Source organism: Stylophora pistillata, chromosome 3, assembly GCF_964205215.1.
Source record: "Stylophora pistillata chromosome 3, jaStyPist1.2, whole genome shotgun sequence".
Classification (NCBI taxonomy): Eukaryota; Metazoa; Cnidaria; class Anthozoa; order Scleractinia; family Pocilloporidae; genus Stylophora; species Stylophora pistillata.
This window is the reverse complement of record NC_142521.1, coordinates 15,278,315-15,290,357: the sequence shown is the minus strand read 5'-3', so window position 1 is coordinate 15,290,357 and position 12,043 is coordinate 15,278,315. Positions and strand designations below refer to the sequence as shown.

Below are 12,043 nucleotides of genomic sequence, written 5' to 3'. Positions count from 1 at the left end.
CTTCCTTGCATCCATGAGTCAATCACTTCTTCTTTCCACTTCTCCTTTCCACTCATGTTAAGTTTTAGTATCTCAGCCAGTGTTTAAGTCTTTCGCATGTTTAGTTCGAATTCCTACGCGAGGCTCAACTGATAGTTAAGAACTGGTCAAAATTTTAAATCTTAAGTAACATGTATTTAACCGAGAGCTAACATCTGAGAGCAGAAAGTTTCACAGATGGATAAAAAATAGATTGAAATCAAAATCTAGGGTAAATGGACTTCTGAGGGTAGTTATAGGCCTTGTTTTTAAACCATTTCATCAGGATTTGAATACTCCATCGCCGAAAAATACAACATCGATAAACTGTACTCTGAAATGATTAAAACCTTCCCTTTTTTTTCAAAAGCAGGAATAGAAAGACAAACTCTGTACTTCAGCAATTGGCATCTCGACTGCCAATTTCTGCTCATGAAAAGATGACATTCTGAATGAAAAGAGAATAAAAAATATAATAATAGAAAAAAAAAGAAAGAGAAAAAGAGGATAAGAAAAAAATATTCCACGGCCTGAAGTCGATTTCTCACCTGAAGAGAGAGGCATAAGCCACTGCGCCAGGTATGCAAATTTGCCATTTTAGTAGCAGTTTACAACGGATCGGTAGTATGTCATGGCTACGTCACATCACCCTCAGTTGCTCTATCTACTTCACCTTAAGCTCTGAAAAATGAACCCTCTGTGGGTTTGCCTTGTATTTAAAGGACCTCCTTAACTAAAAGCGGCGCTCGAGAAAGGACATTGTAAGAGAAAGGGCTTCGTAAGAGGATATTTGAGACCTCGGTGGTTTAATGATTACCTCTTCAGTATTGTATTCGTACACGGATATAGCAGGCGAGACTCAGACAAATTTGCTAACAAGGCAACTTTTACTTCCGCAATGAACCTAATGTACTGCACTAATCCAGCAACAAGGAAATTGAATATATTAGTCCAATGAAAGCACTTTGTCACAAGGTACATAATTCATAATAAAAGTATATAAAAAAAGATACTATCTAAGTCCGTAGTTTACGTATCTTGTGATATTGTCTTCAAACACTTTTGTTTCACTGCTAGTAAGTATGTTAACTTTTCAAAACCACTCAGGTAAGAAAAACGATAAAGAAACAAAGTACGGCACACGAACTGCGCATGCACACCTGTTATCAAAAATTGAGATGCTACAAATTCATTTCAGACCTTAACTCTAGACCTAACGAATACTATTCGAGAAAGACTTTGGTTGATAAAAATAATCCCATTTGATAAAAATAATCCCAATTTAATAGTACGTCGATTGTACTACGGAAAACATGTCTCTCATATATGCCGTCCCAAGCAGACTACCTAGCACGTTGCCTTATCTTACGTACGCTCGCTGGTTTAGAGATGGTACATAATTCCCTCGAAACTCCATCCCCCATCTGGCTGTCTACCGTCAAATGACAAACCGGCGCGTGATTGAAAGAACTTAAAGACCGAAACATGACAAAATAGCACACAAGCGCCTTCTGGCTCAGATTTGATCCTAACGGCACATAAATCAATTTTACACAGCCAATGAATGCTCTGGAACTGCATCATATCATGCTTCGGTAATTAGCATCATGTTTCTAATACATCACATACTATATTTCAACTGTTCGTTGAAGTTTTCTTACTAGAGCGTAATAATGCAATCAACTTGATAAAGATATTTAAAACCACAATCTACAATTCTAACCTTTTTTGGCTTGCTTAATATTCTAAAATCATCATTGGAAACGTTTTCCAGCCTCTTGCTGATGATAGAAATTGGATTATATAATACCCGTTTGGGAACTACTTTCATTTAACCAATTTGAACTAGTAAAATTAAACCCTTAACTGTCTTGAAGGGAACTACATCATATTGACAGACACTACATTAATATGAAATATTAATATGAAATTAATATGAAATATACATACCCTGAAAAACGCCTTCGTAGGTCTTTTAAAAACTTGGAACAACCTAAGTGCCCTTGGGTGTTAAAGACCAAATGCGAGTGAAGAAGAAATTTACTTTGAATTTTTCACCGAGCTGCCTTTCAGGAATGTGTTCTTTGCGTGTTGCTGAACCTTTCAATTGTTGTAGTCTTTCAGTTGGATTTCTAATTCTTTTTTGACAAGACCTTTTGTGTATATATTCAAGAGAGGTAAATAGTAGCGCTGTCTCCACGATTTTGAGGGACATCTTTCGGAGTTTTCTGGATTTTACCTTATGAATAGTTCATTGAAAAGATCATTAAAACTCCATGGCTTGAGTGACATTGTAACAAGGTTATTCTAACGTTTTGGAAGTTGTGCGAAATTGTAAAATCATAAATCATTGCAGAAAAGGGTTCCACAACATTCTTCCTGACAACATCAAGGATAATCGGTAGATGCTTTTTTATGTCGAAAAACAACAATTATCAAAAATTTTTTACTTTTCTTCTTGTTATACTAAATTCGCGCAGATGTTCAAAGGAAACCTTCAGTCATTTTACCCTGGACATGGTGGACGAACTCCACTCAAACAAAGAACAATGTTTGCATTGGCCCGGTTATACATTGCTATGAGTTTCGTAAATGGAATTAAAAAATTAATACAGTCATTGAACCCTATCTCCCGGGTCTCACGGATCCTGAATGATGGCATATGTAAAAGCAGGTCGATGCTGGTTTCGATTTGTTGAGCAACTATCTACGACATTCCGATAACTAGGCCCTGAACCAATCCACCACAGCGTATACGCTAATGGGGAGGGTTTCCAGTTTGCAGAGTTTCACCAAGCACATCAAGTTGGTGGATGAATAGCAAACAATTTTTTTTCCATCCGGGGACACAGCCATACATGCGACGGTGTCCAGTGGAATATTTGTGAATCCAACCGCTTTACACTCGATTATATCCCAGAGGAAAACCATGCCATCGATACCATAGGAAATAAGATAACGATTTTCCTTAAGAAACCTACAAAACTCTACTCTACCTAGATGGCCGTGGAGGACTCTCTTGGAGGAATTGACATTTGATGCATTTCGACGATATATGAGAATTGTGTTCGCGATGCAACAAACAAGAAGCTGGTTGTCTGACGAAACACTATATTGACTGAACCTAAGAGAGTGGTACATCATCGCTACATGAAGTGTCGTCAATAAGTGACAAGAGCTTTCACCATATTTCCAGATCTCAATCTGATACTTACCGCACAGCATAACATCTTGTTTGCCAGATGAAAGGCAACAACATTCAACAGCGGTCAATTTCTGTGACTTCACGCTGCTCGATACGAACTTTCCCACAACGTCCCATACATCACCACGCGTAAAGCTTTGCAAAGCCTGGATACAAAAGAGAAGTGAGGCACTGTCCTCTGAAAATGTAAAGGACGAAATCGTGTAACCTAATCCTTCTACAAAGACTGTACAGGTCTGCGCAAGGCTAAAATCTGTAAAGGTATATAGCATTAATTTGCTTCCTTGGTGAATGGCAATATGCTGTCGGTCTGGAGAAAGTGCACAATTCTTCACTTGTAAGCCAGAAGTGTCGAGAAGAGACGTGATTTTCGGGTTAGAATTTGCTTAGTTTAGCCACATACTCCTTTTATCTTACTACTGTATCTTATTTATCTACTCTGACCTTTGTCACACAGCATGTAATTTCTCTGCTATATAGACTGCAATTGTTTTCGTATTAGCAGCTGTAATATTTTGCTTACCTGCTTCCAGTTCATTGATTGCTATGATTCCTGTGTTTTCAGAACCAAATTATGGGTTCATTACACTAGTAACTTCATTTTCCCCTTTCACTGTTTTATACTGTATTAGCTCAAGTTGTAATATTAAGCCTAGCTCGTAGTCTTTGTTGAATTCATGCCTGGTGTAGCAATCACTATTTTTGATAGTTTCTGTCACACAATTTCCTGTTTTCAAGTACTTTGTTTGTTTCTTTCTTTACTGAATTATCTCTGTCTGTAGGTTATCCTTTAGTGTTAAGTACTCTCTCCTAATTCATTTTAATCTTGTTACATCATTTAGCTCATTGGAGCTTTGTTTTCTTATTTATTGTTTAGTGTCACTCGTTCCCGTTTTTTTATTGTACCGTTGCATTTATTTGCTGTGTAATAAACTTGTAAATCTTCCCTCGGATCTTTTGTTCTTACGTCGACCGTTTTGGCCGTCTTACATATTATTCACTTATGTATTTGTTTGTTTCTTTATATTTCTTCCACTAAGCCTCGGGCTCCGGTGTGACGGGTGCTTGGCGCGCGGGGCTCGTGGCTGGGTTGCGGGTTGGGCAGGTTAGTCGGGTGTTCTAGTGCCTTGGGTGTGACTGCAGTTACAGCCCTCCGGCCCCTGATCATCTGTCTCCATTTGCGACCTATGCGCTAATGCAGGATTGTTCCGTGGTCTACTGATTATCTCGTCAGAATTGTCTTCAAACACGGATATAACAGACAGAAGTGCCTGGAAGGAAAAGCGGAAGGATCGATTTTGGGAAGGAAATAAAAGGAGTGCAGTGTTCAATTTTTCTCTGCTCATGATTGTCAGTTATGTAAGTATTACGAATAATGTGGAAAAAAGGAAACCTTCTCAATCAATATCAGCAGGAAAATATATATATATAGAAAAAGGAGCTTTGAAATCATGAAAAAACAATAATAAAAATTGAAGATTACGCCGTGGAACTTTTAAAGAGACAAATATGACTGAGACAAATTTGCTAGCAAGGCAACTTTTACTTCTGCCATGAACCTAACGCAACCTGGAAATTGAGTAGTGTACTCCTAAGAAAGCATTTTGTCATGAAGTACATGATTTATAAAAAAGTATATAACATAAAGACTATCTAAGTCTATTGTTAACGTATCTCGTAATATTATCTTCGAACACATTTGTTTCATTACCAGTATGTAAAGTAGACTTTTCAGAGTCGCTCAGGTAAGAATCAAATGAAGAAACAAATTACGGCACATGAGCTGCGCATGCGCACCTGCTATCAAAACTTGAGATACAAATTCAGCATTTAACTCGATACCTAACGATTACTATTCTAGAGCACTTTGATATTATAACGGTTATACTACGGAAAATATATCTCACATATATGCCGTTCCGCACAGACTACCTAGTATGTTACCTCACTCCACTTACGCAAGCTGGTTTAGAGATGGTAAATAACCCGCGAAGCTCAAATTCCCCATCTGGCTATCTACCATCACACAACAAACCGGCGTGATTGAAAGAGGTTTGAGACCGAAACATACTACAAAATATCGTACAAGGGCCTTCTGGCTCAGATCCAATACTAACGGCGCGTAACTCAATTTGACTCAGCCAATGAATACTCTGCAATTACATCATATCACGCTTCAGTAATTAGCATTATGTTTCCAATACATCTCACACTTCGTTTAAAATTAAACCTTTAAATGTCGTGAGGGGAACTACATCATATTGATACAGACTCTAAACCTATTTGGTTAACCTGAAAAACGCCTGTATATGTCTTCAAAACCTTGGAACAAACTAAGTGTCCTTGGGTGCTAAAGACCAAAGTTGAGTCCAAGAGAAATTTCCTTTGAACTTTTCACCAGTAACTTCAAGCTGCCCTTCAAGAATGTGTTCTTTGCATGTTGTTGAACCTTAAAATTCCTCTTGTAGTCTTTCCTGTTGGGTTTTTAATTCTCTCGCGACCTAAGATCTTTTGTTTACTAACGGGACAGTGGCGCTGTCTCTACGATTTTACTCTTTTGGAGTTTTCTGGATGTTACGCAATTAATAGTTCATTGAAAAGATCACCACCTCCATGACTTGAGTGACATAATTAAAAGGCTATCGCAACGTTTTGGATGTTGTGCGAAATTGTAAATAATAAAACATCGCAGAAAAGGGTTCTACAATTTTCACCTTTACAACAGCAGGGACAATCGGGACCTATACTGTTTTATGTCGAAAAACAACACTTAACCAAAACTTTTTACGTTTTTTTGTTTAAACACTAAATTTGCGCAGACGTTCAAAGGGAACCTTCAGTCATTCTTACGTTGGACATGGTGAAAGATCTCCGCTCAAATAACGAGCAATGTTTTCATTAGTTCAATATTGCTTTGAATTTCGTTATTGGAGATTCATTTTCAATAGTCATTTAACCCGATCTCACGAATGTCTCAGATCCTTGATGATGGCACATGTGAAAGCAGGTCGATCCTGATTTCGATGTTTTGAGCAACTATTTACTAATTTCCGTCCTCCAGGCCCTGAACCACTCGATCACACCATATCCACTACTGGGAAAAGCTTTTCAGGTTGCAGAGTTTTACCAAGCACATCAAATTTATAGACGAAAAGCAAACAATTTTCTCTTCATCCGGTGACACTGCCATACATACGACGGTGTCCACTGGAATCTTTGTGAATCCAACCGCTTTACATCTGTCCTCTTGTACACTTGTATCCCAGAGGAAAACCTTGCCATCGATACCATACGAAATGAGATAACGATTTTCCTTAAGAAACCGACAAAACTCTACTTTACAGAGATGGCCGTGGAGGACTCTCTTGGAGGAGTTGACATTTGATGCATTGCGACGATAAATAAGAATTGTATTCCCGATGCAACAAACTAGAAGCTGGTTGTCTGACGAAACAATACATTGACTGAACCTAAGAGAGTGGTGAATGTTTTCTACATGGATTGTCGTCAATAAGTGACAAGAGCTTTCGCCATATTTCCAAATCTCAATCTGATACTGACCGCATAAAATAACCTCTTGCTTGTCAGATGAAAGGCGACAACATTCAACAGCAACCAATTTCTGTGACTTCACACTACTCGACACGAACTTCCCCACAACGTCCCACACATCGCCACGCGTAAAGCTTCGAAAAGCCTGGATACAAAGGAGAAGTGAGGCACTGTCGCCTGAAAATGCAATGCACGAAACCGTGTAGCCAAATTCTTCTATGAATACTGTGTCAGTCTCCGCAAGGCTAAAATCTTTAACGGTATATAGCATTAACCTGCTTCCTTGGTTAATGGCAATATGCTGTCCATTTGGAGAAAGCGCACAATTCTTCACTTCTAAGCCAGGCCTGTCGAGAAGAAACTGGGAAATGAAGCTGAAGCTGAAGCCATCTTTAGCTTCAGGGGTCTGCCAAAAGGAAACCTTCAAATCAGAACTAACAGCTAAAACTGTATTAGTTGAGTAAAAGACTGCTGCGATCGTTTTTTCCGGCACAGCCAACTCTACTAGTGATGCCGGAATAAACTTGAAAGGGCTAAATAGATCCGAAAAAAGAATGGCTTTTTCTTCTGTGTCGCTGCGAAAGAAATAGCCACACTCGCATTGCCATGTGAAATAAACGACGTTATTGTTGGACACACTGGTTAACACGGTACCTGTGTCGAGGGACAAAGCGTGCAGCAAACCATTATCGGTCAAATAAACCAAATAGGAGTCATCATTTGTAAATGAGAAGTGCGTGACCTTTTCAATAGCACGTTGAGGCGTTTCATGGTCACAGGAGAGCTCTCCATTTCTTTTTCGCAAGATATGATTTTTTTGAAAACCATTGGCCTCTAGCACCCATTTTCCTCCTGGTGAATGGCAAATGAGAATATCTTCGTTGACTATACTTTCAACATCGTGAAGTCCTTCTAGAAAATTCGTGTACTCCTCATACTTAAATGATCCGTGTAAGAACTCTCCAACCAAGTAAGGGTTCATCTCCATAATTTCTTTCTCCAATACTCTGAGATATAGCTCCCATACTCCATTTCCAATCCCTCTCCCATACTCTCGACTCCTCGCGCTATAAGCCATAGAAGTGTTTCGGACTCGATCCAGCTCACGTTCAAGCCCTTGTTCGAGTTGCTTTTTTAGTTTGCTTGTCAACATATTCAGCCTCAGCCAGCGGTATTTCTTCATCATCAAATTCTCTCTACCTTGGGGCATAAGCTCATTTTCCACCCATGCCGTCCAACATTGCGCACCTTTGACCTCATGGTCTCTCTTTCTATTTAGTTCCATCTCCATCTCATGTATAAGCTCTGGTTTCCTCTCTTTTAAAGTCTCGAGCTTTTTCTTCGATTCCTCTATTTCCCTTTGTTTACTTCCATAGAAAAATCCTATCAAATCCTCCGTAGGCAGTTGATAGGATTTAAATTTTCCCTCAGTTGTTGAAAATATCTGGGACAGTTGGAAATCATCCACTAGGCCTTCCATTATCCGATCAAACTGTCTTACACTTGGTTCACTATTAGAGGTCACTTCATCATACAGTCTTCCTTCTTTTATAAGTAAGCTCTCAAGCTCCTCCTCAGCTGTCAGATTTACCTCAAGCTGCTCGAGCTCATGGAATCGGTTTCTCACCCACGCCAATTCTGTACTAGTCAGCTCACCCTCACATTTAGATAGCAACGTCCATGCTTTCCAGGTTTCAGCTATCCATTCTCTCCCCAGTTCCTGCTCACGGTTTACATGTACGTCTTTTCGCTTATGCTCTAGCTCACGGTTGCGTTCAATCAGAAAAGCAACTGGGTTCTCTTTACGCTCCTGCAGCTCTCCCTTCCACCGACGTTCTTGATCGAGTACAAACTTCAGCACCTGGTAATCTCTGTACTGCATTTCATGTGGTGACCCACGCTCTCGTTCAAGTAGGAACTCCAGCTTCTGTTTGAAATTCGACTCCTCTTGATCGAGCTCCTGTCTCCGGTGTCCGGTTTCCAGAATCCGCACTAGTTCCTCTATACAAGCTATCTTATTCTGTAACTCATGCACTCGATCAACTGGCAACTTCAGCCCTTTTTTCAGCTTCACCTCCGGTTGATCGATTTCCAGACCTGGGTTTCTTCCAATCAATTCATACTCTGGCACGCGCCCTCGTTGTAGTAACAACTCCACTTCTCCCCTTAACTTTGGTTCCAAGTGCTTCACCTCCAAGCTCAGTTTTTCCTCCAGCCCCGCCATACATTCTCGTATAAACGCCACATCAAGAATCAGTGCCCTCTTCAAACGTACTAGAAAAACTATCTCATCCTTCGATGCGTGCCCTAGTTCGGCCTTCAACTTCTTCCTCAGATCCATTACTTGTTTAAATTTACTCTTTACCTCATACTCTAGTTTTTCTTGCTTCAGTTCTCTCTCTTCCCGGAGTACTGCTCTCTGCCAGCTCTCCAGCTCATCCTTCAGCTCAAAGTTTGTTTTTACTATGCTCTTCACCTTATGCTCAACAGTCACATTCTCAAACTCTTTCATTCGTCTCAGTACACTTTCAATGCTGAGGTTCACTTTCCACTTTAGCTCTTCAGTCAACCCCAGAACCATGTCTCTCTCCAGCAGATCTTCTAGTAGGTCCTCCACTTTGTCGGTACGATCGTCCTTGAGGCGTGGAATCTGTGCTGGCTTCAAATCCATGGGTGGTTCCCGCTGAAGTATGAGGCTCAAACGTCCCTCTAAGTATCGAATAGCTGTTATTATGGCAATGTTACAAACTGAAAAATCAGAGCACGCTATTTCCATTGCCCATCTGTTTAAAAAACACGAGACATGACAGACGTAAGTAAACGACTCCAGCTGAACATCCCGCATCAACGCACGTTCCAACACGGGCCTTCCAGTCTTAAGATCCCAAATCTGGCATGGGAATACAAATGGGTAAATATTTATGATTTCTCGACGAACCGCTGTTAGGGATGCCTCTTTGTACCCTTTGTCTGTAAGTAAACTTAATCCAAGACAAATACGGCACAAACCTAGCGGACATTTTGGCTTCACATGAGGCTCAACTAGGTTTGTCTTGAATGAGAGACATTTAAGCAGGCATTTTATTGGTCCCTCGACCGCTAATTCCATATTAAGACTCGTAACATCATCACGGCTCTCTTCAATCTCCTTAACAGCCCACAGAGCAAGAAAGTTGCAAACGCAAGTATTTTCTGAACTAGGACATACAAAACTCTCTACGTTTCTTTTAACTACAATGGATTCTCCATCACGAGTAGGGAAGCCCCACTGGTAAACCGTTGAATTCCAATTAAAATGAGGAAAATCCTCAACGCATTTTCGCTCAACAGAAAACCACTTGTCAAGCCGACCAAAAAAAATGAACTTGTTGTCACGAGAATACTCCAAGTGACTGATATTATGGATGATCCGTTCGCTTATTTCGAAAGGGCCATCTACTCTTTGTGCTCTTTTTGCATCAAACAACAGAAGTGTCCGACCCTTGGCCCCAACAATTGTCATCTTATCAGATGATGTGGCAAAACAATTCATATCAGCGATTGCAGGGTCTGGGAGAGCAAAAACCGTGCATTTTAACCAAGGGACTGGCAGTTTGTCAAGCAGAAAAGTTTCTCGAACGGCGTTGGAGGCCCTTTGTAAACAGGAGTGCAAAAGTTGTGGGCATTGAGGAAGAACAAAGGCATTTGATGAAAGTACCTGTGCAATCTCTTGAAGGAGATCTTGTTTCTTTTTATCATCTACATCCAGGCAGCCACTGATAAGCTTCAAATCTTGAAGGAGATGAAAAATCTCGATTTTTCCAGAGAGCAGTCTTCTCTCTATGAAATGATAATTTGTTAAACATGTAAACATAAGCTCCAGCCAATCTTTTCCTCTAAAGTGAAACAAGAAGCGAACCGCAACGCGCATTACATAGTCCTCCAACTTAACGTCTATGAATGTGCAGGGTGAAAGTGATTCTTCGACAATTGAAGAGAGAATCTCAACAACAACTTCTCTAAGATACCCACCAGCCATCTCGCTACAAATGAATAGTTTGCGTGGAGCCTTTGTGTCGTTTGTCAACCAGGCTGGAACCAGATTGTGTAGGAAAGTTAACGTCTGATCAGGAGTTCGTAACACCAAAAATTGCGATACAGCATCGATCACTTGTTGCTTATCAAGTTTTGAGTTTTCCTTGTTTAGGATGAACGAAATAACCGAAACAGGAAGCGGAGATGGGGCCACGATGGCACAACCAAACAGCTTCTTGAAGATATTCTCTCCTACGTTGTCATAGACGCGTCGAAAATTCTTCCGAAAAAATTCCTCAATGTCTCCCGGAAAAAAATTGTTTAAATTACTGATTTCCTTACCAGAGACAATAGCATCTTCCAATTCTTTTACAATGTAGTGTGCGTACAAGAATAATCCGTCACATTTTTGGGAAATATCGTCAACCGAGATAGTAACATAACTACCAATCCTCTTTTTCAAAAAGTTTTGGATATCTTGCTCATGCTGCTGATAAAAGTTCTGCTGTTCGCTGGTACCGGCGCAAATTTTAATACAGGGGTTGTATCTCTTTAGTCTGGATCGAACAGAATCTTCAGGGCGACTGGTGACAAAGAACACAAGCCATTCGGGCAGCATGGGGAAACGGTGTTGAATAAGATCAAGAAAATCTTCTCTGGACTCGTAGTCTGTTTCATCCAAGGCGTCAATTATGACTAACAATTTCTGATGGCAGGGCTTACTCTTACTTAACGGTTCATCTAGCAGTTTTGTAAACAGTTCCTTTACGCCGAGTTTAGAATTACCCAATAGCATTTTTACCCCATACTCTCCCCCTACAATTTCTTTATACTTATCATTACAAGCGCACAATTGATGGGCAACAGTTCCAAGGAGATACCTGGGATCGTTTCTGGTACCATCGTCGTGACGGCAAAAGTATGCAGCACCTAACTGTCCACTCTCTCTCATTCGCTGTGCCAGGGCTCCGGCTATGACACTTTTACCGACTCCTGGGTCGCCAAGTAGAACATAAGCTCGGGAGTCTCCAGGATCACGGAACCAAGCGTTAAAATCATCAAAGAACCACTGTCTCGTATCTGGGTCGTGCCGGTTGGAAAAAAATGTGATATCAGCGTCAAACACAGAAATCTCTGCAAGTAAGGCAAAATTGATAAACATTATTTTTTTAATTTTGATACTATTTATAGCTGGATAATAGGGAGAATCATATCAATTGCTCGATCTCCATGTTCAGAAACCATTGGCGTTGT

At 40.3% G+C, this 12,043-nt stretch overlaps 2 protein-coding genes across 5 annotated transcripts in view; both read right to left on the bottom strand.

Moving 5' to 3' along the window:
- Positions 1-886: 886 nt before the first annotated feature.
- On the bottom strand, positions 887-4,438 carry LOC148734697 (uncharacterized). The gene has a single exon (XM_088753910.1). It carries the CDS (start codon positions 3,493-3,495, stop codon positions 2,743-2,745), a length of 753 nt encoding a protein of 250 aa, XP_088610036.1. The 5' UTR covers positions 3,496-4,438; the 3' UTR covers positions 887-2,742.
- Positions 4,439-4,746: 308 nt separating this feature from the next.
- Positions 4,747-12,043, bottom strand: part of LOC111318973 (uncharacterized) — a 43,528-nt gene continuing 36,231 nt past the window's right edge. For all 4 annotated transcript variants that reach the window (XM_088753834.1, XM_088753835.1, XM_088753837.1 and 1 more), the window contains one exon: positions 4,747-11,923. In XM_088753834.1, the coding sequence (XP_088609960.1) occupies positions 6,315-11,923 (5,609 nt within the window). In that variant the 3' untranslated portion in view covers positions 4,747-6,314. The remainder of the gene's footprint in view (positions 11,924-12,043) is intronic.

Bases quoted from the DNA above. Each gene is read 5' to 3' on its own strand.
- LOC148734697 (XM_088753910.1), bottom strand. From the start codon at position 3,495: ATGCTATATACCTTTACAGATTTTAGCCTTGCGCAGACCTGTACAGTC.